This window comes from Siniperca chuatsi, linkage group LG7, assembly GCF_020085105.1.
Source record: "Siniperca chuatsi isolate FFG_IHB_CAS linkage group LG7, ASM2008510v1, whole genome shotgun sequence".
Lineage (NCBI taxonomy): Eukaryota > Metazoa > Chordata > Actinopteri > Centrarchiformes > Sinipercidae > Siniperca > Siniperca chuatsi.
Genome location: NC_058048.1, coordinates 28,309,833 through 28,335,268, shown reverse-complemented (window position 1 = coordinate 28,335,268; position 25,436 = coordinate 28,309,833). Strand labels below are relative to the sequence as shown.

General features: G+C 40.3%; 1 protein-coding gene and 2 long non-coding RNA genes across 13 annotated transcripts in view; all 3 read right to left on the bottom strand.

The window, feature by feature from the left end:
- The window catches only part of mark4b (MAP/microtubule affinity-regulating kinase 4b), a 57,912-nt gene extending 46,377 nt beyond the window's left edge, over positions 1-11,535 (bottom strand). For 3 of the 10 annotated variants that reach the window (XM_044203887.1, XM_044203889.1, XM_044203888.1), the window contains exon 1: positions 10,435-11,531. In XM_044203887.1, the coding sequence (XP_044059822.1) occupies positions 10,435-10,482 (48 nt within the window). In that variant the 5' untranslated portion in view covers positions 10,483-11,531. Of the gene's footprint in view, positions 1-10,434 lie in introns of all 10 variants that reach the window. The other 7 variants (XM_044203886.1, XM_044203882.1, XM_044203891.1 and 4 more) reach the window with 5 other exon arrangements.
- A 2,935-nt stretch (positions 11,536-14,470) lies between these two features.
- On the bottom strand, positions 14,471-20,108 carry LOC122879013. Of its 2 annotated transcripts, none has more exons than XR_006378609.1 (3): positions 19,876-20,108; positions 18,135-18,202; positions 14,471-14,582 (listed from the first exon to the last, which is right to left on the bottom strand). It is a non-coding gene; the product is annotated as an uncharacterized LOC122879013 (long non-coding RNA). The 2 variants fall into 2 exon arrangements; XR_006378610.1 differs by lacking the exon at positions 14,471-14,582 and adding an exon at positions 17,913-18,030.
- A 41-nt stretch (positions 20,109-20,149) lies between these two features.
- On the bottom strand, positions 20,150-22,058 carry LOC122879012. The gene is made up of 3 exons (XR_006378608.1): positions 21,834-22,058; positions 21,668-21,725; positions 20,150-20,248 (listed from the first exon to the last, which is right to left on the bottom strand). It is a non-coding gene; the product is annotated as an uncharacterized LOC122879012 (long non-coding RNA).
- Positions 22,059-25,436: the final 3,378 nt, after the last annotated feature.

The following is a 25,436-nucleotide window of genomic DNA, read 5'->3' as shown; positions in this document are numbered from 1 at the left end:
ACCAAAAAGCTCATACATGTAGTTTGGAGAACACATGAGCTTACTTTATCCAAACCACTGACAAAAGGTGAAAGGGCATTCACAGGAGAGTCTTAGACCATTGTGGCTTTATACTGACAATGTTGCTCTACACCTACTGTACATACTACACTATAATTACATCTGTTTAAAAAATCTAAACCACTGGCTCCCTTTGAATAGGCATACTGCTGGCATCGTGGTGGACTGGCAGTCCAAGGTTTAAGTCTGACTGGGACTCCTCGTCTCACGGCATCCCCCTCTCTCTGGCTGCTCTCTACTGTCAACTTAAAATGTTAAAAGATCTCTCTATAAATGTTGAATAGAGCCAATAAATTATACATTTGACATATTTGCTTTGCCAACCCACACAACAGATCCTTCTTTTCTATCTCTGCTAAATCTTCAAACTTGTCCATAACTCAGCATCCCTGTATGAACTCCTCACATCTCAGTCATCCATCAGGAGTATGTGTCAAGAGCAGAAAGAAGTTGCATGAACTTAACCTGCGTCACTTCCTGTCCCGGAGACAGAGATGTCACAGCGATGACAGCAGACGTGTCACATGATGTACTGCAACACATTTACCAAACATTTCCTGGCAGGCCACGCAAGGAAGAGGGAGCTGCCAGAAAAACATGTCAGTGACCATGACAGACAGGCTGTCTGAAACTCTGCAGCCGAGGCTCCATCAGCTGCTGCAGTTTGGGTTTGCTCTTAACATTCATGTGATCTGGATTTTTCACAAAGCTTTTCATTGCAGATATCTGTGTTTTAGAGAAAAAGACTGCTAACTGGCTATTAGCCACTGTGCTGTGTGAGTTTTTATGTGAATGTTTTCAGTAATGTGCACCAGTTATTACCGCTCCTGGATATCAGTCGTACTTAGTGAATAAAATGATTCAGTCAGATTAAAAGAACATACATACGGCTTACAACAAATCTGCAAGCCATTATTAGCCTTCATCATTCACAGAAACACATAAAAGTCACAAATATCATCAGAAACTATCATCAAATAGAAACCTGATCATAGGAGCTACCTGAGTGAATCTCTGGAGCTCAAGGCTCAGCGTTCTTCAGGACTGACCACATAATACCTTGCTGTAAATCCCACCAAAACAAAGCCAAATTACGAATAAGCAAACCTTACTCAAACATTCCAGCACTGACACCATAGCAAAGTCTTCCAACAGCAGTGTCAGCATCATTTGGTTTACTTCTGTCGCAGGAAATAATCATTTGCAGGCGATATTTTTTCATGACTATTTTTGTAGCACTTTGTTGTACTAGAAGACAGAAGGGAGAGAGTGGCAGGAAATATGGGAGCGAAGAACATGATGAATAGAAGGTCACGCTGGATCGAAATGTCTTTGGATTTTAGAATAATTAACAGTTAAAAGCTGCTAATAGAATTGCGTTAAACGATTTTACACTGTGAGTAATGAACATGAGCTTTCATCAACCCATCTTAAACAATGTAAATGACCAATAATTAAACAGAACATCATAAAATGTTTCCTCTTCTGTAACTACTGATGCTGCTTCTGTTGTACATTAGAGAAAACTTGCGAACGACGCAACGTAGCAGCTGATAAGACATTCTTCGGCTTCTAGCAGACTCATTCAAATTCCTACCAATAACCATTAGTCAGACTGTGAGTCAGACCAGTTTGGCTGTATGCTCTTCTCACTGACATGTACTGTATATTTCCCCAGGGCAGGCTGAATTGTGTTGTTCTTACTATTCTATGTGCCAAATACCATAACAGTAGCAACGGTATATTAAAAAACTAAAATTCTCAGGAATTTCACCCAGAGCAGCCTCATTGATTCCCTCATTACACTGGCGAGATTTGCATTTTAAAAATGTTATCATGGCTTTGGAATGGATTTCTCTGGCTTCAGGACAGGAAACTTGCTCCAATACTACAAAAAAAACCCACTCAAAACATGGGTTGGAGTTAGGTTTTTCCTTGACAATCATGGAGGTTTCTCTCTTCAGCCTCTTAAATGCAGTTATTTTGGTTTAATTCATCTTTTATTCAAGTGGTAATGCACAAGATGTCCAATAATAAATTAATGAATGCTACTTGCACCATGATGCTCCCTTTGTTGAGTCTATTACCCTCTTTTAGTGGAACACCTTGGAGTGGATTTAGGAAAAAACAAAAACCATCATGATTTTCTTAACTTCTGTCGGCTGACATGGTGAGTAACATCTAAACATTATTGCCAACATGAGCCAGAGGACACAAAGTTGAACAGGACAACTACCCAACCCAACCCTGGGTTAAAGGCGACCCTCCTCCCTCCCTCCTCCAGTCTGACATTATCTGGCTCCAGTATGCAAAGTGTAACTGGATTCCAGGACTGCAAAAACACCCACACGCACACACTTTCTGTTCGCCTCTGGAGATCTGCCACATTACTCAGCATATCATTCACTGCAGGGCTGTGATCAGACTGAGTGAGGGTCAGATTTATTCTGTTTGGAACAACAGCAGCGGATTAAAGAGCTGAGTCACTCCTTGTCTAGACTTCAGTTTCTCTCTCTGTCTCCACACAGACTAATTTTTCTCTCTGTAATGAACTGTTCACCAAACCCTGTATCACTGCATGCTCTGAGATACATTTTTAAAGAAGTAAATGCAAACAGAGACGATTTTCTTTTCCAAAATTACCCATAACTATAATCCCACATAGGAAAATTACCATTACAACCTGGTTCTTATTTGTGTAGTTTGGCCATCATTTCTGTTGCTAATGATAACATTGTCCTCACTAAAACTGTTAAGATGAGCTATAGGAACACGACAAGATTCCTAAGATGAAGACTGATGGGGCAAGAAACATGCAGTCAGATCGTACAGGTTGTGAACAATTTATCTCAAGCACTTTAATTGGAGTTAAAACTGAATGTGAGTGCACCCAAAATGTTCGGAATAGTGCCTCGCTGCACAGGAAAACTTTGTGCACACGCAACCATGGGAAGTACAGTAGGTCAAAGCTCAACCAGAGAGTCTGCCTGCAAAATGTGATGGAGAATTATAGTAATTAATAATTTTACCGTCATTTTTTTCTTTTACAAATTCGAGGTTTGGCTAACATGCTGGTTTGTTTAAAACCTGCACGACTGTCTGACTGCTTGTGTTCTTTGCCCTGTCCGATGTCTTTTTAGCAATGTCCTACAATTGAGTATTATTACTGGTAGGAATGGTGGCCCAAACTATGAAAATAAAGTAGTTTGAAACCAGAATTTCCCTTCAAAGATGCAACACGTATCATTGCTCAAGACAACTTGTAGCATCTGACACATTCAGTGGTGTTTTGGTGCTAGTTTGGTGCTACACTTTTACTCTCACTTGATGCACATTTTGCTCTTTTAATCATCTCTGTATCCGAAAAACCTGTTTTGAATTGTAATCATAAATTCTTAATGTTAAGCACCTTCCCACCACTGCGTTTTCTAACATTCTCCCAGCTCACAGTCTGTTTCTGCCCAGTCTGCCACTTCAGTCTGACCTAATACGACAAGTTCTGCACAACCTCTCACAATAATTATTTTTCTTCCTTATGCCTAAAGCAATTTGCCTGAAAAGTCAAGCCATGGGGTTGACAAGCTTTTTTGTGAAAACAGACACCTGACCTGCTTAGAAATATCTGTTAAATGAAATGTAATAGTTGGTTTGGCTTCACAGATGAGGATTAGTGCAGATCCTCTGACTAACTGGTTGAAACAAGGAATTTCCATGTTAGATATTTTTAGTTCAAAACTAGTGTTTGAAAATGTGCCTTTATTTATTTGGTTTGAAACTAAAATAGTTAAGGGGAAGTGCTGACCAAGATTGTTGGCCAAGAAGGTTTTGCTGATGTATTTCTTTAAGATTACAATCTGTCTGCTGCAGGAAACTTAAGATATCACTGTTAAGGGAAGTCATGACAAAGCAGTGGACAGCACCTACAATGTACTACTATCACTCTGCCATTACCCATTTAATGAAGCAAAAATGTCCAAAAAGTCTGTTCAACCCTAAAGGAAAACTCAAATGGGAAATGCTAGTATTGTGAAAATGACCATATCACAGGCTCTGTGTTTCTGCCAACCACAATTAAAGGACTCTCTTTTGTCGCAGAGCTCCTGTCTGCAGCAGCTAATGGACAGAAACAGTGACAGCTGCTTCTGATGAGACATTTCCTCTGGTTTACAAGAGCATTACCACACACACAGATCACACGGTACTGCCTTTATCACATACAGCTTAGAGTAAACAAGATGAAGTACAAGTACACCGCAAGGAACCAGCTTTCAGGCAGTGGCTACAAAAAACCCTAATGAAACATATGCAGATACCATATGGATGCATCACTTTGTTATTTATGTGATCGGAATGCAGAACAAGTGAGGGGCACGAATGGAAAAAAGGTGTGGAAATGTAAACTTAACTCCATGTCTGCAACTTTGTGATTTGTGAAAAAATACAGACATTGCTGTTAAAATGAAGATATCTTTCATTCAACCAACAGAGAATACAATAGATTTTTATTTTTATCTATCTGACTGCCACTTCACACACCCATACATGACGTAGAGCTTCATAGAGCTGCAGAGCTGACAATATACTCACACTGCAAACACACTTAAGAAAACAAGAAGAGCATATAATGTATCTGCATGGGTTAAATTACAGCATTACCATTACACGATGAACACAACAGTCCGACCTGTCCTTTATGCTGTCTGATGGTTTGTTTTTGTAATTGTATGTATCTGTGCGATAATATGTTGATCTGCAGGGGTCTGCGTGTGTGTGCTGGTGTGTGTTTTGCAGTTAACAGAGGCTCTGTGAACAGTGTCATTCTTCCCACGGTAGCCTGATCGCCAGAAAACGCCACCTGTTCCCCACCGGTCACTTAACTAGAATTACATAATAGCTGGCATGAAAACTATTTGTGCTGACAAAAAGCCACAGCAGTTACACTTGCATTATATGCCAATAACGTTTAATTAATAAGTGTTTAACCAACACATATTTATATTTGGCCTCCTTATCGTGCATCTGATACTGGGTTCCTTCCTTTTGAACCTTCAAAAAGCCAATCCTGATTTTAATTTTTACATTTGGCTGCTTGGCTTACAGACAGATGTTAGAAACTGGATTGCTAAAAGGACTATACCCACTTTACCACACTAACTGCTCTAAACAAAATGTCCTCTGGTGAACAGCAAGAAATGTTTCCAACATTAGTAATAAATATTATTTGGAATAAAAAAAGAACTAGGTACTTAGCGTGATCAGTGAAAGCGTGCACAAATGAAAAGAGCGCCCCCTACAGAAACTCATAGCTCATCTACTTACACTCCACGGAAGAAGACGCCACAGTGGACACCCTGACTGATGGAAAAGTCATTTGGAAAGTGCAATACAAAAACACACCAGAGAGAGAAGGTAATACTGCAAGTATACTAATCTGAGCAGGAAATCTGAGCAGGGAAATTAAATACTTAAATTTCCCTTAAAATCCTGCCAATGCTGTGCTCTTGAGCAAGCCATTTACAGGAAGGTCTGCTAAATCTCTTAAGCTCTTTCCCCAGCACTGCCCTGCTTTACATTCACACTTTTATACATTCACAGCTTGCCTCTGCTGCCCACTGACAAGTGTCACCGGAGCGACTGTGAGCACAGCGACTTGCTCGTGGGCACCTTGGTAGTAGCTGTTAAGGCTTAACAGATGGTAACTCAATCACCTCTCCAGGGATTTAAGCTGGAAATTTCCCTGTTACCGGCCTACTTCTCTGACCTTTGGGCTACTGTTACACCCGTAACTCAAAACACATTTCAGTTGGGTTAAGCTGGCAATTGTAGAAAGCAGCACACTTCAGCGAGGCATTGTGGCCAATATAGGTCATTTAATATCATCATGCCTAATTTTATACCTATCATGTATGGTTCAGTTGGCCTCAGTAGACCAGATGATTAAAAGCCTGGAGCTGTTTATGACTGTATCTGGTGTGTTTCTAGGTGAAACGAATGCCATCGGGGGCATCAGAGGTGGGTGCCAGCTTCTGGGTAACAAGTCAGGACAGAGAGCTCATGAATCTTTCGCTTGCACAGGGAACACAAAAGCCCTGCTCTGCCCTGCGGTGGCATACAGAAAGGCATGCAAGCTTTTTTGTAAGGACGCACATCTGTACATGTGTGCACAAGCACTCACCCACACCTACTATATGACTTCCTTTTCTCTCTCTCACGCACACACACACACACACACACACAGATAAAACCTCATGACTAGCCCCAAGCAAAATAGTTTGTCCATTCCCACAGTACAGCAACAGAAAGCACAGACATACATGCATACCTGCTTATTACTGCTTATTATACTTGCAAGGACCTTCACTGGCTATATTCAAGCTCTGAACTTCACCACCACATGGTTCACTCTTACCTAAACTTGAGTCTACTGTTATAATCCTAAACCCAAGTGCTATGCATCATTATAACAAACAAATTATGACAAAATGTCCTGATTTTCCTCATTCTTCTAACCTTGACACAACATTGGATTCCCCTGAGAATACAAATACAAAACAACACATATACAAGAATATCTTTGGCAGTTAACCAACACAACACACTGAGAAAAGGACACAAGAACAAAAGTTTAAATGCAAGCACTTGCAGACCTATAACAGATGCAGGATCAGCAGGTTAGGTAAAGTTGTGTGTGTGTGGAAATGAGGAAACTATAGGAGGATGAACACTGATACAGACACAATCTCAGAAACATATCTGAAGTTGATTTATGACATTATTTTACAAGACAGAGAGATAATCAAGAGTAATGTAATTGTATAGACCAAAATGTGTTAGAGGTCACAAGGAGCTAAGGGAACAATTTGATGCAAGATATGAATGAGGTCCTTAGAGAATCAAAACATCCACGGCAAGTACACTGCTACAATACTTTACTTGGGCACAAACGGTGTAACGTCTTGATGATGATGGCAGTGCGCAGGTTTGATGCATTTTACAAATGATAATTTTCGGATGCATGTTGTCTGAAAAACCTACATAATTTGTCTACATAATTTTTGTATGATTTTTTTTAAAAATCCAGCACAAGAGGATATAATAATTACACAAAAGTGCAATTACGGGACTTAATGTAATGTGTAAAGAGTACAAAAAGCACCTTGAACAATTTTTTTACTTGTCCAAGGGGTGAATGGAGGAGAAGGATGGAGGACATGGATGCTGCCTGGAGTGGAAGGGACATCTTCCCTTATGTCTGGTTTCTGTGACTTTGGATCCAGGGGACTTGATGGAGTCAGAAGTAAAGGGGGGTAACGCGAGGAAGAGAAGTGAAATGAGAAGACGAAGGCTGAACAACAGAAGGGAGGCAATGGAGGGAACAGCGAGCACGAACATGCAAATTGCGGATCCTGGTGTGAAAGCTCTGGCTGTCATGTCATGAGTGCTGTGATTGAATTATAACTCAGTGTGGTGATAATGATCTCGGAAGATGACAAAGCCACGGGAGGATAAATATTACGGGCTGAGTTGTGTTATGGTGTGTTTATGATGGTGTCAACTCTGCAGTAGGTTACGAAACAGAGTGAAAAAGCACTACATTCACTTTCTGTGTCACATGCCAAATACACGTGTACATGCACGGACATGTTACTATATGCCCAGAAACACACATGCATCCAAAACATTCAGCTTTAAAATTAGCAAAGGCAGCTGTATCAATATCTATTCCAAGACATTTGCTTGTTTCTTGTCAAAGACTTCATGAAAAAGCTCTTACGCTAACTGAAGGAGTAAGGTAAGACCTCAGTCTTGTTTGAAGCCAGAGAGACAGTAGTGAGATGCTTTCTTGGATCGAAATAGCTCAAATCAGTTGTGAGCATCTTAATTACATGATAGCTTCCACTATCAAAGTGCTTACAGTCTGAGCGCACACAGTAACATGAACTCCAGTGTTTCGATAACATATTGCAAGAGACCGTGCTGATCATCTGTTCCAGCCCTTGTATGATGAATATAGATTGAGTGAACAGAGCTACTGTGTGTGTGCGCTTGCATATCCAGAAGACTGTCTGTATGAGAGCAAATGACTGTGCATATGTGTGTTTGTTGGACAAGGGTGGGTTGGGAGGGGTAACGGGTGGGGGGTATGGAGGACCCCCTGTTGTTGCCATGGTGAGGTTGCTAACAAGACTGGCTTGTGACTGAGCGAGCACAGCAATCATTCTGCTGTCCAGCTCACAGCCAAATAGTAGATTCCCTCCACTGCTTTTATAAAAGACTCCTCTTCTACATTATAAGGGTGCACCTACATATGGCCAGTTCTGTTCTGTGAAGAGAAAACTCAAAACTACTGATTTCACAGCAGTGGGACTGATGTCATAGTGAAGACAACAGAACAAATGATTATTACTGCAGGTGTTTACATGATTGCTAACTGAAGTGTTCATTCAGTTATCCTGCTTTCACGGGCAGAAAGAAGAATTCTGTCATACAAAATACCAGCACTCAACCACAAGCAAACGTCTGACAAAAATTAAACTTTAATAGGCACAATTATTGGTTTACTGCTCTGTTTTGTTCAGGAGAAACTGTTTAATCACTCCTGCAGATACTAAACAGGAGCAGAGAGCCACCAGTGGCACCCGCTAAAAAGCCTCTTTATAATAATATGAATAGATATTGTAAAAATGTTAAGTAACTGGAAAGGGAGTTTCCTGGTGGCATGACTGAGCTTCTTTATTTTGATTATTACTGGAATAAAAGGCTCTATCTAAATGCAGCGTCACTTTTTAGAGTCCTACATTTGGGTGTGTCCTGACACAAACTGTCCAAACCATCCACAACAGGTTCATATAAAAAGATCAAAATACCTCCTGGATTCTGCCACCTCTTTAAGTGTTTATGGATCCTGGCAAGGGCTACAGGCAATAAACACCTGACTGTAACAATCCCAGTGAGTCAGGAGCACGGTCAAAATCACACGGCAGGTTAGTAAGGAAAGGTGGCAGCATCTCTCACATGGGTACAGTCAAGGCTTAACATGCATACAGTAAATGCCCCTGAGCAGAGGGACCTTATCTTTATGTATGATTTTCATGTATTTTCCCATGGCTGCCATTCAAAACGTACATTACAGCCCGCAGCCATTAATGTCAGTTTTGCGTCCCACCCAAAATATGGCATAAATTCAACACTGTCACTGTGGTAAAAGGTCAGTGTGAAAGCCCAGGAAACCAGCTAACTGTTAGATAAATTCTGTGAATCAGCACTACTGGTGGCTGTCATTTATATCACATGAGACACTGGCACGATAACACCAGACATACAGGGACTGGGGTGGTGACGACATACCCTTTAAAAAATAGGAGGGAAGTATTCTGTATTTTGTCAGCTGCTGGCTGGTGCTGCAAGAGGAAGTAGCTCATTGTGAGAGCTTCGAATGAGTGTGAGTGATATTTCAGGCTGCTAGGTTGGTGTGAGCTAGGTGCCCTTGATCAAGGTGGGGATTCTCTGTACAGCTGCACTACTGATGTCAATATGTGGCGAAGGGATATTAGAGAGAGGCTCACATCCTTACAAGAATATTTACAAAACCAATCCTCACAAAACAAATCCTGTAAAATGCTTCAACAAGCCAAATCAACTCAAAGTCCTCAAAACCCAGACGCTGCCACAGACAGAAAAACATCAGCAGGACAAACCCGGCTAGCCTGACACAGCAGATTTTGCAATATTGTGCTGCCCACTGAGCTGCCTTCATTAAAGGGGAAACCAGACAGACCAGACAGGGTGGAGGGGGACAGAGAAGGTGAAGAGCTGGAAGTGAGGTGATGGAGGAGGGATGGCCTGGCAGAGAAAAGGAGGGATGGGTGCAGGTTAGGAAGGGTGTGGAAAGGGCTGGGTGGCCTTGCATCAGATGCATTAATTATTGATCAGCTGGGGGAAAGACAAACATGCGCACTGAAGACACCGGTGGGTGAAGAAGGTGGCGGTGAAAGTAGAGGAAGATTTTTTTTAGGCAACTCATTGATTAAATTTGTGCATTTTGCGTGTAATCGATTTAACAAAACAGGACTCTGCACCCACTCAAAAGGCACCCAAACCTCCCCCACCCCTCATTTCTCTCCCCGTATTCTCCATCTCCAGCCAGTGTGTCCAATTGCAACCTGTCCCAAGTGAGCTAGGGGAGATTAGCGCGTCTGTGTCGCCTTGCTTGATTGCAGCTGCTCTTTGCACTTGGCAGACTAATCTCAAGGCCTGAGGGTTGAGGGGGTTATTATTATTATTTTCTTCAAAAGCACAATAAAACCTAATGGTAACCTATTCCTGCAGCTGAGGGTGACAAATAGACGCCCTGTGCTTTAATGATATACTTACATGGTCCGGGTTCCTCTCGTTCCCAGGCAGTGCCGTGCGTAAAGACATTTTCGTCCCTGAGTGCGCTTCGCCGTCCGTCCAAGAGAAAATAAAGAAGTGGGTTTGTGTTCACACTGGGTTAAAATAAAACACCCCCAGATTAGCCTGCTTGTCAGTCACACCAGGCTCTGTGTATCGGGGGGGAAAAAAACAACCTCACTTCTCATACAATCCTCATTGTCACAGTCCTTGAAGGCAGCACGGATCAGCAAGACAGTGATCCAGCTTAAATTGATGCGTAAAAAACAAACTGGTTCGCTACATCCACCTCATGTCTGTCTGGTGTTGTTGGTACCAACACAGCCTCATCTGAAGAAGAAAAAAAAACAGCCCAGACTGAACCCCCCCCCCCACTTAGCTTTTCACTTTCCCCCAATCCTTCCCAGATGCTATCGTACCATTATGGTGGACACTGGCTGGGTCGTTAATAAAACAATCCCGGTGGTCACCGCTTTACTTTCAGCTGCATCGTCTTCTGCTGAGAAAGGAAAGACAACGCAACCATTGAGGCAACTGATAAGGGTTAAACTGAGAAAACACAGCCGTGGTCTCTGTGCGACCACCGCGGGTAGAGTTGAGAAGAAAGGGTGAGTTTCTGGTTCTCTGTTAGCTGGCTAATATGATAATTGTCTGGGTGACAAATGTCAAAAACGGTGTCTCGCACGGAAACAGAACCAGGAACCCTTTGAGACAGATTTCGAGACACCGAGAGATGTCCGGGGCCTTGGGGTATAAATCAATGGCAAATTGCGTTGAATTAAAGAAAGCGGCGGATGTGCAGCCTCCCCGTCTGTCTCCGGTTCTTCCTCTCAGTCCAGTCCGCCCTTAGCTCCTCTCACTCGGTTCGGTCGCCAGAGCTTTTGCGGAGAATAAAAAGTCGCCGGCGTCTGATGAGCAGCGGCGGAACACGAAGATATGTCTCCAGTGTGCCGGAAACATAACATTTGTTTTCAGTGAAGACGACAGAAAACGGGATGCCCCCCCTGCACCTTCCGAAAACACAGTGACAAGAGAAAGAGGGAGGGAGAGGGACGTCAGCGGTAATAATAGGCAGGGCTGCGTCGGTGGCCGCGCACGCGCACACACGCGCGCCTGTCTCTCCCCTTTCGCTCATGCTGCCTTCAAGTACTCCTCATGAAATCAGTCCTCCGAGATTCGGAAGTCGTAACTAACACTTGCTTATGAATTAAAGTCACAATTAACTGAAGTATGGCTTACTTTTTCGACAGTTGTATGTACACATAAGCATCAGTAAAGGGCTTCATTTATTTTCATGACACAACCTCTTGAATTTCACCTCCTTGAAAACAACACAGTTCATTTCTTTCTCCTAAGATATATCATTATCGCCTCCTGGTGGCTAAAATGTATTAATTTCAAGAGACAAAAATTGTTGGCAGTTTAGCATTATTCAAAAACATTATTAACAGTAATGTATTAATAGTCCTTCCCTGGATTGGCCCATTTTCAATTTCAGGAGCTGCCTCCTTCAAAGTCTGCATATTAGGTCAAATACTGTACAACTCTTTTCAATTTAAAAACACATATAGGCCTATATATATTACATATTTCTATATCTTTTTATTGTAAACTAATTTATTTTATATGTATGATTCTTGACTTTTGCTGTGTTTAATTATTTTTTATTGTTATGAACCAAAATAGCAAGGCAAATTCTTGTATGTGAAAACCTACTTGGCAATGTAGGTTTGTAATGTAATTTCATTTTAAAGGCTGTAATTTCATTTTAAAGGCTCCTCCACATGTGACAAATAAATGTGTCTTTCTTTGGCCCAGATTTGGAGGACACCACCAGTTTATTCTTTTGTATTCTCAGGTATCCCAAACTTCACTACACACCAGTCACTTATCTCTGTGAGGCTAGGGGCAAGACCTCGAGAAAGCACTGTGAAGGACCCTCTGTAGACTTTGGGGAGAAGGCGGAGGTTCATCCTACCAGCCTTGAGTTCTCCAAAGGCTTCAGTTTCACAGAAACAGGACGCTGGAGCAGGACAGTCCCATTTTAGTTGCCACCCCATGTGAAGGACACAGCCTCTAATAGGGGAATATAATGTGAATATAAACTAAAAAGTTTTTGATGAGGGAATTTAGCACATTGGGGTGAATGATGGCCAATTGAAAGAGGCCACCATCCTAGACACCACTCACTCTCATTGGCCCTCTTTGGCTGATATTAAGACCTTGAATAATACACTATTTCTATTTCAGTGAAACAGGTCTAATATAACAGACCTACATGAAACACTGCACTTTATTTTCCCCTTTTGGTCCTTTTTCTCATTTTACTTACATCGTGTCTCCTCTATTTGTTAGTTTGAATTAAGATTCAAGATGCTGCTGATATATGCACCCAGACCAGTTTAGCTCTCAGATAGATACGTTTCATGTTTCTGTTTTTGGTAAAATAATAAATAAATAAATCTTAAAAAAAGGAAACAGAAATCAAAACACCACATCCCTCACCCACCCTTCTCCCCATGTCCTTAAAGGTCACAATCCCTCTATTCATACAGACATGCAGTGTGTGTGTGTGTGTGTGTGTGTGTGTGTGTGACTGAGTGAGTGAGAGAGAGAGACATTATGTTAGCAGACGTTTGTGGAGACCACCAGGAAATCTGCTTCTGCCTCATCTGTGTTTGTTGGCTTCAGGATTACGATTAAGACTATTAAAGACAATTCAACCAACACTTATTCATAACTTACAAGAGTAATTAAACAGCAGGCCTAATTACCACCGTTGTAAGCATTAACAGTACAACACAGTGGTATTCTTCCCATGTTGTAGCTCCTGATAGCATTTTTATATTTCAAGGTTGCAAGCCACATATTGAAAAACAGAAATGACAGAAAAAGAGATGTGATATCATGTCAATTTGCAGCACCATTCAAACAGAAAATGTGAACCCTCAATTACATTCTGCTTATAGCAAACAGTAGCTCTACTATAAAACTACAATACAGGTGCGTTCTAGCATCATATTGATTCATTACTAGTTTAAAAGATCACTTTCTCTTTCAGAGTGGTGGCTTTTTATTGCACTACAGCCCAGAACGTCTATTTTATTTTGCTAATGCTAAAAAATTTAATTCTATATACATGCACAAATGGCCAGTCAGACGTCTGACAGATTCCCTACAGTCCTGTCCTGATTGTGAAACAGACTGGTTGTCAAAGAGCTTCACTCATATACCCAGTCACAGCCATACATAATGTACAAATGGACAACAAGGACCTGAACTGCTTCATACACCGTCTAATTCATCACAGTATTGTAAACATGAACACTTGAGCTACAGATCTCATTAACAAAAAAATTATTGCACTAATTTGTTAATATTTTATGTCTGGTGTCATGGTTTTTTTTTAAGCAGAGCACCTAAAGTGAAACATAAACTCTGTATTCATTTTAAGATTATTTGACTATTTGATTATTTGTGTTGACATTTTGTCTTAATCAGCTCGCTCACAGTAGAGAAAATCAGGAAAGATTCGCGAAGAGAGACGCACACATTCATGGTCTGAAGCAGATTTCAACGGCAAGACATTTTTGGAAACCCATGAATTCTACATCTTAAAGCATTAAGGAATTATACATAATGTATGTTTATGTCGCAAAGTGATTCAGATCTAATCTAATGAATCTGTAGGGAGAAGCTGTTTTTAGCTAAGCAGCTTTGTTCCTGAGTTACTGTCTTAACACAGACACACACACACACACACACACACACACACACACATATAGATGCCACCATTATATTATGTCACACTTACTATTTACTATGGTTGATTGGTATAAAAGAGATAAAAGGAAAAAAGCCAAATTATACTCTTTCATTAGTCTTAAATTATTAAAGTATTAAAACCCTAAAAACAAGGCTTAAAAGCATGGCTACTCACATCCTTGAGTACTTGGATGCATATATTTCTGACTTATTTTATTTCTGACTAAATCACAAATTAGTCTTACCTGGACTGATCTGGACCTGTTGGAGCGAACCCAGGGCCTCATCCTTCCCTCGCACCCCTACTTCCTGGTTACGACTAAGACCTTCAGTGACCTGAACACCCGCAGACTAAGAGGCCAATACTGGAACAAGCAAGAGAGCAACACACAAGCAGATTCGCTGTCATCCCTCGGAGGACACAGGCAGAGAAAGAAAGAGATTTACCAGGAGAGCAGAGTGCTGCTGCTGAAACGGCGAGAGAATCGATGCTGGAAAGAACAACCAGAGCAGCGGTCCATATTTCCATGGATTGCAGAGCCTGTTCTGAACACTGTGTTACAGAGTACACCAGCATCATTAGCATCACTGTCCGGTCAGCTGTATATAAACCAATTAGAGGAAAAAAACACTGGATTTGGAATTGTCAATACATGTAATGGGCTATGGAAAAGGAAGGTAGGGGTGTGAGTCTGCTTCAGTTGTTTTCTACATTTGGGGGTGATGTGTGTGTGTGTGTGTGTGTGTGTGTGTGTGTGTGTCAGTACAACAGCTAGTGATTTGTGCTGCTCTGAGCACGTCAGCAGGGATCGATCAGGCAGTGGCTCATGCTGACCCTGAGGACATCAACACACAAACAAACACATATTTGTGTACTTTGATACTTGTGAGGACCTTCATTGACATACTGTATTCCCTAGCTCTTGAGCTTAACCATCACAACTACATGCCTAACCCCACCCTTTTTTATATTTTTATTATGCTTTTCAACACATAAACACAAACACAGACAGCTCCAACAATACCAACAATACACAGTGGTCACAAGAACTAAACATCTGACTTAGAGCCATGATATATGATGTACATAGCACATAATATACTCGAAGATAATTGCACACTCACATAAATGTATTGTGGAAATATAAATGGAAAGGGAAATATCATAGCATCTATGTATATTACAGTCGACAGTGATGCAACAAATAAACATCTGGAGAGGAAGAAGGGAAAATAAATAATTAAAAAGAAATATGTGGATAATATGTATACAAAATGCATATGTATCAGTTTATGCCATCCCACAATTGCAGGTGGTGTATTATATTTTTCCTGGCAGCAAATGTAAGAGTATTGAACAGCCTTCTTTGATAAGAACCGTTAATATAATCAGAATCAGAAATAGTACAGTACAAGAGCACACATGCACACACATAGAGAGTCGTGTTACTACACATTTGCGAGAACTAAATCACAATCCTAAATTATTTTTTTAAAGAACTAGTTCAAAGTCTCAACTCTGATTTTATGAAAATGGTATTTTCCATCTTTTTTGATCATGCAAGGCTTAAATGGAACTATTCAGCTTTAGCTTTGAGCTACTAACCTAATTTATCTGTGAGTTTAAACACATTTCAGTAGTGTTAACGCCTTAAAAACGACTGCTGAATCTCCATTCCAAATCAGGAAGCTCTCTGTATAATCATACATGCTTTTACATGCTATACTAAAAATGGCTGCATAATTTCTATCATGTTTTATTGATCTTACTTTGCACAAATTCCTGCTTCTTGTGAAGATTCAGCTAAGATAAATGAAATCAGTAAAGCCTCACCAGCCATTTGTTTTCTAAAAACAGATTTATCAGTAAAAAGTTTATCAGTATAAATTACAGTCAGTATCATCACAACATCTGCAGTAAATACGCTGAAAAAAACGATTAAAGTATCATGCAGAGTGTCTCCTGAAGGGATCATGGCTGGTCAAGAACTCATTGATATTTATGACATTAAATTTTTTTACATTGTATTTTTTTTATGTAACCTTATGGGTGGATGCATAGTTGTTATTTTGGCATAAAGCTGAAAGTTGAAGTTTGTGTTGTGTTAAATAATCAATAGACTGTAGACACTGTAAAAGTGTCTAATTATTCTGGTGGCACACTCCAGGCTCCATAGCAGAGTGGATAAATGGGCTGAAACCTGTGTGAGTGCTACAAAGCGAGCATGTGTATGTGACAATATCTTTGGTATGGTAGCACCGTCAGTTCCACAAGCTGAAACAAACCACAGTGCAGGTCTTCTGAAAGAAAACTGCACCGTCTCAGTAGCGTTGTTTGGTGCAGTTTAAGCTGTATTGTTTTCAACTCAACAAAGCAAACTAAAGCTTCAGAGTCTGATTTTAACTTCCAAATGTGCCTGCTGTAAACCCATCGTGAACCCTGGGCCCTGTTCTCCTCAGGGATGAAATCTTTCTGAGACCAGAACTTCCCAGGCCACTTTGTTTTCCTTCTCCAACAAACCAAACCAGACCAACAACACAACAAGTGACTGAACAAAAGCAGCACAATAGCCACCAAACAAATCACTGACAGCCATCACTTGCCAGTACATAATATAGTTAAAAACTATTCCTGATGCAACAGAAAGTCAAGCAGGAACTCTCGGGAGGAAATTCACACTATTAAGGAGCAACCTTTCAAACTTGTGCCCTAAGAACTTGACACGACACCGCACTGCAAATATAGACACCGGAACATCCATTTAGTACAGGTGGATTCATTAGGTGTTTGTGTTATCAAACTTTAATCGAAGCCCAGACTTCTTCTCCTACTCACAACCCATAAATTACAGTATAACGTTTAAGCTTATTTCATTAAAAGCCTGGAGACTGTGGTGTAAGATAAGTATGACCTGATCCCAAACAAATCAAAAACGTGTTTATGGCATGAGGAACTGTGGTGACTTTAGAGTCACAATCTGCATTAGTATGGGGTCAACTCAGAGCCTAAATCTACCTGAGCGCCCCGAAACTTTGTGTTTATAAACCAAGTTTTTAAAATTGTAATCAGTTAAATTCTTTGACTAAACTGTAAAAGTCATCGGTGTTCAGAAGCACCCTGTCCTCTGACTGAAGCCTGAGTTTACCTGGATGAGGGTGGTGTATCTGTGGCTGAGACGGTGTACATTCGCATCCCAGCCCTCCAGCAGCCAACCAGATTCCTTCCTGTTCGTTTTCATTGTCATGGTTACCACGTCTCATTAAGATCTGCACACCATTCTGAGCGTGAACAGGATTGCAAAAACTAAAACGTGAAAGCTTCCTTCTTGTTCTGATGTGTCGATTGGTCGATATTAATTTGTAATCTGGTGACAACAGGTCTCCTGAGCATAGTTGTTATTTATTAAAAAAACAGATCTACAGAGAGATCCCAAAATATATGAGACTTCCAATGCAAAACATCCTTGGCTTGGTGGTAAAAAATCACAATGAAAAGTTCAAACAGTTACAAACAGAGCAAGAGCATCTTCAGAAAATCTGTCATGTTGTAAAAATGCTTCACTTTTTCAAACCAAATTCACAACATGGGCCACAGATGTTTAGTCATCACACAATAATTTCCTCTTCTTCCAAATTCACCAGTTACATCCAAAAATTCCTTCAAACTGGAAAAAATGTTCTGCTGTTGATCAAATATCATCCACAATCTTTCTTCCTCTCCCGTATAAAAACAATTAAAAGTTGTGTGTGTGATCCAGTGGGAGCAGAGTTTTAACTCACACACACTTCCTGTCCAGCACAGTTTGATTACACCTGTACAGTTTGGATGGAGGTCAGAGTGTGTGTGATAAACATCCACAGAGAGGGGTGAGGGATAGTCTGTGTGTGTGTGTGTGTGTGTGTGTGTGTGTGTTTACCTGCTGTAGAATGACCATGGTTCTGGCTTCTGTCCTTATGACTGGACATCGGCAGTCACCTGTAGACCCTGAGAAAGACAGAGAGAACGATAAGGGCATCTTTTCATCAAGATAATTATTTATTGTCTGTTCCTACAGTAGGTAAAGCTATTATATAGAGCACATTTCATTAAAAGTAAAGTTGAGGTGCTTCAGGTGCTTAAAATACATACAGGAACAAGTAACATGTACAGAAAATATATATTAAAAAACAATATAAGAAAATGATATGCTTTAAGATTAGAAATGTTTGATTCATTTTGTTTTTATTATCAGCTTGTAAGCTACAAAAGCAAACCACATCTCCATTGTGGCTTAGCTACACCATTCTTCTAGCTAACGTGTTGTATATAGCAGAGGCTAAAATAGGCAGCTGCATCTTTACATGACTGTACAATTAAGGTCTGGCAAAAATCAGGCACAGCTGGGAGTCATTCTGTTCACTATACTAAACAAGACAATACAGCAGAAATATTTGTATCCAACCAGAGGTCTTATCTCAAAATCACTAAATCTGAAAACAAATATAACTAACTCGGGCTACTGACTTTTATGTTGATTTTTCAGGTTTGAATCTCATCCTTTCTTTATTCATACAGTGCATACAGTTAATTATCCAGTGGACATGCATGAGAGCAGATGTGGCTCTTGTGAGATTCAAAATGAAATTTGACATTTTTAAAATGTAATTCCTTGTGTTGTTGGTATATAAATATACAAGCTAGACATCCATCCATCCATCCATTTTCTACCGCTTGGTCCCCGTTAGGGGGTCGCGGGTGACTGGAGCCTATCCCAGTGACTTCGGGCCTTAGGCAGGGCACACCCTGGACAGTGGCCAACTCGTCACAGGGCGAACACAGACACAGACAAGGACAGACAACCATTCACTCACACATTCATTCAATACGGGCAATTTAGAGTTATCAATTAACCTACACATGCATGTCTTTGGACGGTGGGAGGAAGCCGGAGAACCCGGAGAGAACCCACGGTAACACGGGGAGGACATGCAGACTCCACCCAGAGAGATTGTGTGATGTTGGTCCGGTCCGGGAATCGAACCCACGAACCCACGATCTCCTTATTGGGAGGCAGGAGCTGTAGCCGCTCTGCCACCGTGCACCCCCACAAGCTAGACAAAATAATGGAAATATTACACACGCTGATCGAAGAAGATGTTGATTAAGGTGCCAAGTATTTTTAATAACTGCACTTAGATGCACTTGTAGCTGTCATGACTGTTGTACATTCAGACTGGTGTCACTTGCTGCTATACAAGAATAACAGCGCCAGTCACTGACATTACAAAGCTACTACTGCCATCTGCTGGCGAAAACCGACATCGTGCCAGAGCTGCTTTATTTCTGCTGAGTTTTTTGTTATAAAAGTGACACAAAGAATTTTAATAATAACCCAAAAAATAAAGGTGGGGGTTCAATTATAATAATACAAACTAACACAATAATAATTCAGGGCATACCACTAAACACTGAAATGTCCAGAGTGCCACAGAAGCACCTAAAGAACGCTGCATAATATAATCTGATATAATATAAAAAGCACTTTTTGTGAAGTTTATGAAGTTCAGTGATCTGATTAAACTCTGGTAATTTTGAGTCAGTAATCTGTTGGTGGTGTTAAGCAAATATCCTGTAAAGTGTCTCATTGTTGATGACTCGTGAAAAAACTAAAAATCTACCTCCATCAGAGTCTTGTCCTGCGAGTCCACTAGCCTTCAGTATGTGGACCTGAGTGACCAGAGAGGGATAACCACACAGCCCGGACCAGCAGGTCTGTGGAGGCTCATCTAGAGTCAGCTCCCTGCAGGGCAGACAGAGGGAGAGAGACAGACAGGCAGAGGGGTACTTGTATTTGTTCTTGTGTTCATGTTCTTAGGTTTTTATCTAGTATCTTATGTGTATGTTGTTGTTAAAAAAAAGGGCTGTTGCCCTTACCTTAGAGACCACACTGTGGAAGGCTGTTTGTTTGTTTCTTATTTTATGAGGATAAAATCTGTTTTTGACCTTCTGTCTATCCCACATCTCCCTCCCTCGTGAAGTCGCGAACAGCTCCTGTTGGGGAAGGGGTAGAACCGGAACCACAGACCGAATGAAACAGAACCGAGCTCCATCTCTTGCTCCATTCGCTTGCACTCGGACATTAGACTTTCGCTCTTGTAAATTTTGACCAGCCACAACTTTTCATATATATATTTTTGAATTAGATTGTCCAAAACTGGGGTGGCAAGGCATTTTTGCACAATTTTTCCATAATCCTAGTCATATATACAATTTTTCCATAATCCTAGTCATATATACAATTATATATATATATATATATATATATATATATACGTGTAAATATCTATGGTATCTGCCGACAGGGGGTAGCGTTCACCAGAACTCTCCATCATCCTGCACAGTGACACCAATCCTCTCCCTCTCACGCTTACTGACCTTCTTCCACTCTTCAGAGCTGCAAACGTGCAGAAAAAAGAACAGTAACCTGCTTCATAATAAAATGTAGATGCCAGACATGAAATGCAGGCTATGTAAACGTAAACATGTCAACACCAGTGAAAAAATTACACAAAAACCGACGTGTTAACTTAAGTGTATTTTCCAAACTGGGCAGAATTAAAGGGTCAGACACAGTTTGTAGTCCAATCACCTGGGACTACAAGTGCTGATATCATAGCTATGTTCTCTGGACAGTTTTAAAAATATCACAATCTTAATTTCCAGGATTTACAATTTGTGTAGAAAATATGGTCTGTGGTTCAAATGAATCCAAAAACAGTTTCAGACTTGTTTTACATGTACTTTACATTTCTACTTCACTACATTTCAGAAAACAATATTGTACTTTTTACTCCACTGCATTTATTTGACAGCTATAGTTACTAGTTACTTTACAGATTAAGATTTTCCCTTGAAAATATATGATAATCTTATAAAATTGTTATTGTTAAAGATTAAACCAGTGGTTCCGAACCTTTTTGGCCTGTGACTCCTCACATGTCTGATATCTTTACTTTGATTCTTTAGGCACATTTTGCTGATAAAACTTGTGTATTTTTACTCAGTAGGATTTTGACTGAAGGACTTTTACATGTAATGGAGTATTTTTACATTGTTGTACCGGTACTTTTACTCAAGTAAAGGATCTGAATACTTCATCCACCACTGCATGTGTCCATGTTGGCCTTCAAAAGGCATCATTACTTAACTCACGCTACATGTTTTAATCACCCTTTCTGCATGGCCAAAATGTACAACTTCTTCACACTGTACAGTTTGATCAGCCTGTCACAATGTGGCTACTCACACTGAACGTAAACACAGAAACAGGATTTTCCCTGATACAGCAGAAAGTGAAAAGGAGTTAAAACAGATGTTTGCTGTGCATGTGTCCTACTCAGTGTATTTTAGCAGTTTCGTAATAAAAAGTGAGCCAAATGTAGCTACCACACAGAGCCAGAGATAGGCTACCTGTTTCCCCGTGCTTCCAGTCTTTATGCTAAGCTAGGACGACATCCTGATTCCAGCTCTGTGATTAAAATACAGACATGAGTTTGATAACAATTTTATCATCTCTCTCTCAGAAAGAAAGTAAATAAGCTTGTTTCCTCAAATGTTAAACCAGTTTCTGTAATACCAGGCTGAGAGTCAGTGTTCATCTGCCCTCTCTGCTTCAAATGTGTTGCACCTCTGACCACCATGAAAATGAAAACCTCCTCCTCAGGACAGCAGCTCCATGTCTTGGCTCAGCGCGGTGGACGTCTGAGCGGCGTGGTGCAGCATGTCAGGGCGCATGGTGGCTCAGTGGTTAGCACTGTGACCTCACAGAACGTCCTGGGTCTTCATGTTCTCCCCGTGTCTGTTTGGGTTTACTCCGAGTACCTCCCACACTCCAAAAACATGATATTTGGGCGATTTTTTTCCATTAATAAAATAAAGTTGAATCTCAAGTCTTTTTTGTATTTCCTGCATCTGCAGGGCCGTGTGTATGATTACAATGATTGAGACTGACTTCATCTGTACAGTAATTCAAAGAGGTATACAAATCTACTAAATACCCAGCACCACACGGCAGACAGACAGAGTTAGCCACTAGCTGGTAAACATAATGGAGCATTTTTCCATCAGGAGTTAGTGAAGACCAAAAATAGAGCTAAAAGAGTGAATATTGGAGTTTCAGATCGACAGAAACACGACTCCAAATAAATGATAATGTTGCTCTGTAACTGCTGGGTGTGTAAATAGGCAACTGTTTACTAACACGGTTGCCATATCAACTTAAAAGGTGATGATATGTCAGTGTTGTGTTAACAGCTTGTTTCTGCTGCCCTGAAGTGCAAAAAAAACAGTGAAGTGAAAAAACAGTTTTTGCAGTTTTAATTATTGCTTTCAACTTGGGGTGTTTATATGTATGTTTATCAGGGACATATTTAGTTTTACTGTTAACCCAAGAAATTGTTTGTGTGTGCGTGTGTGTGTGTGCTTTTGTGTCTAATTACAACCTCCTCTATGTTGCACCTCATCACCCCCCACTGACTCTCTCTCTCTCTCTGTAACAGGGATCAGTGGCAGTGAATGAGCAGCTTGCGTGTCACCATTAATACCAACAAGAAAGAGGGAGGGATGGAAAAGGAGGAGGGAGTCATTCACTCCTTATACCTCTGTATACCTTCACATGGAAGAGGGAGAGGAGAGAGAGAAAAGAACAGAAGAAGAAAATGAGTCATTTCTGAGTATTCAGCACTGGAAGAGAAAGAAAAAGTCAAACTGACAAGAGAGGAGCGAGAAAAGGGAGAAAGAAGGCACTGGAGATATACATAAAAAGGAGAAAAGGTCTGAGGTAGGAGGAAAGGATGAAAATGAAGGTGTTACTCTTTTTCTTCCAGCTTCTTCTGCTGTGGGATTAACAGGTTTCTCTGCACCTCTTCTCCTGAAGAAAAACCCTACTGTCTCGTTCTCTTCTCCTGTTCTTCATCCCTCCATCCACCAAGGAGGACGTCCGTGGCAAGACCAAAACTCGAACAAAGGAAGGACAGAGAGAGAGAAACAGAAGGACGAGAGGACGAGAAGAGTTCAGATCACACAAAAGGGTAAGGACAAACAGTCAGCCAGCAGGCTTATAGAGGTATGTTGGCTTTATGCATACCAGTAATCTCCTTACTGTGTGTGTGTGTGTGTGTGTGTGTGTGTGTGTGTGTGTGTGTGTGTGTGTGTGTGTTTCAAAGGGCCATGGTGTATTTTTGCACTGTGGTCCAGCTAAAATGTCTTTCTTATTTCTTAAAATATTAGCAGTTGAATATGAGAAGTTTCCCGTTTCTCTGGAAATGTATAGAAATATGTCAATAATACAGAATACAGAATACACAGACACAACACAACTGTTTTATCAGTTAGTAGCAGCACAGTAGTGTTAGTGGTAGAAGTTTCCATTATTGTGACAGATGTCTTTCTAAATAATGTAAACACCTGTTTTCCTGTTAAAACCAGGTTCGTTTGTTGAGCAGCGTCATCAGTCTGTAACTTTAAGATTATGACTTGCTTTTTCGATGGGTATCATATTCTGCAATGCTAATAATTCATGAATCAACCGCTACCGCTACTTTGCAACTAATAATAAGGTAGACAACAAGTAACAAACTATTATATACTGCAGAACAGTGGTTTCCGACTGAGGGTCGGTAAATATGAGGCGTTGTGAAGTGATTAACAATATAGGAGAGAAAAAGAAAAAAACATTTCAAAAGTTACATTTTTTTGTTTGAAATATTGGAGACTTTTACCTCCTCGAAACTTTAACAATTGACATGAAACGATGCCTTTTTTTTTGGTCGCAACTGGTCATCTGTAGGCTATTAATGGGTCATAAGCCAAAAAGGTTTGGAACTAGTGATATAGAAATTTTACAAACTGAATTTAACTTGAATTTAAGAAAACATATAAACTTAATGAGCACACATGAATGGAGTTGCTAATTGGATAGGACAGCAGAATTAGTTGTTTACTAGAAATAATCCGATCTAGTCTTGTTCTACTTTTCCAAAGAGCTGAAGACTGAAAATCTCTGCAGATGTAGTTGATTTTTATTTGCTTTTACCAAAAGGATATGTGTATCTGTGCTAGTTTGAAGAAAGCTTTGTAGATGGTAGGTTGTAATCTCTTTTTCTAATGATTGTAGTTTAGAACACAACCTGTCCTTGAAATTAATCAACAAAATATGTTGTTGGTCCATGCCCTCCAGAATGGCACATCGTTAATCGTTTACTGATCTGACGCCACCATCGACAGGACAACAACGGCATTTAAAAAATTAAATAAAAATAAATAAAACATTTTCTGATCTGACGCCGATATGGTTAAGGTTTGGTTAAACTTAGGCACAAAAACACCTTGGTTAGGATTACGGAAACATCGTTGTTTGGTATCAGATGATTTGCTCAACTGCACTTTAGTAATACATTAATTAATTAATAACACCTTCTAAATACATTTGTTGTACTGTACTTTTATGTCATTTTTTAAATTAACACACTATGTAGCAAACGTGTTGTACTGAAACACCTTTAAAATGACTAAACAAAGTCTGATTTCATTTACAACCACTGAGTTTGATCCACCTGTGCAGCAGGTTGGGTTTGACTGCTGGTCCCTCCCTGGGTACTCACAAAGCTTTTATACTCTTATCTTGATGTATACGTTATGATATCAATATCTGAACTGGGTGTAGCCGAGGTCATGTCAGCATTCATATTTCAACACAATCCGCTGACGTAAGAAAAATTCTGGCTCAGAACATTAATTAAAGCTGAATTAATTGACTTGTTTGGCCTGTTGGGGGCATCGAAACAAACATCTGATATTGTCACATTAGAAAGGTGTGAATGTTCCAGCAAGCAGTTGCCTATTTACACATCCAGCAGACATGGAGAAACAATTTTAATGAAGTTGTGTTTGTGTCCAGTGTAAGACTAATATTCACTCTTCTTTTAGCTCTGTTTTGTTTTCCATCAACTCCTGATAAAAACATCTGGCTCTTTAGCTGCTAATGACACAAAATCAAATCAGAAGGGAATCAAGGAAATCTCTTGATGAAAGTTGGGAATGAATAATCCTGTGTTCATGTTCTCAGTGTAAATGACAGGTTACTATGCTACTACTGTACTAACAATGCATAAATGCATAATTTTAGTTTAGTGTTTAGTGTACATTGATTTGTATAGATTGCATATGATTGTATTTTTCT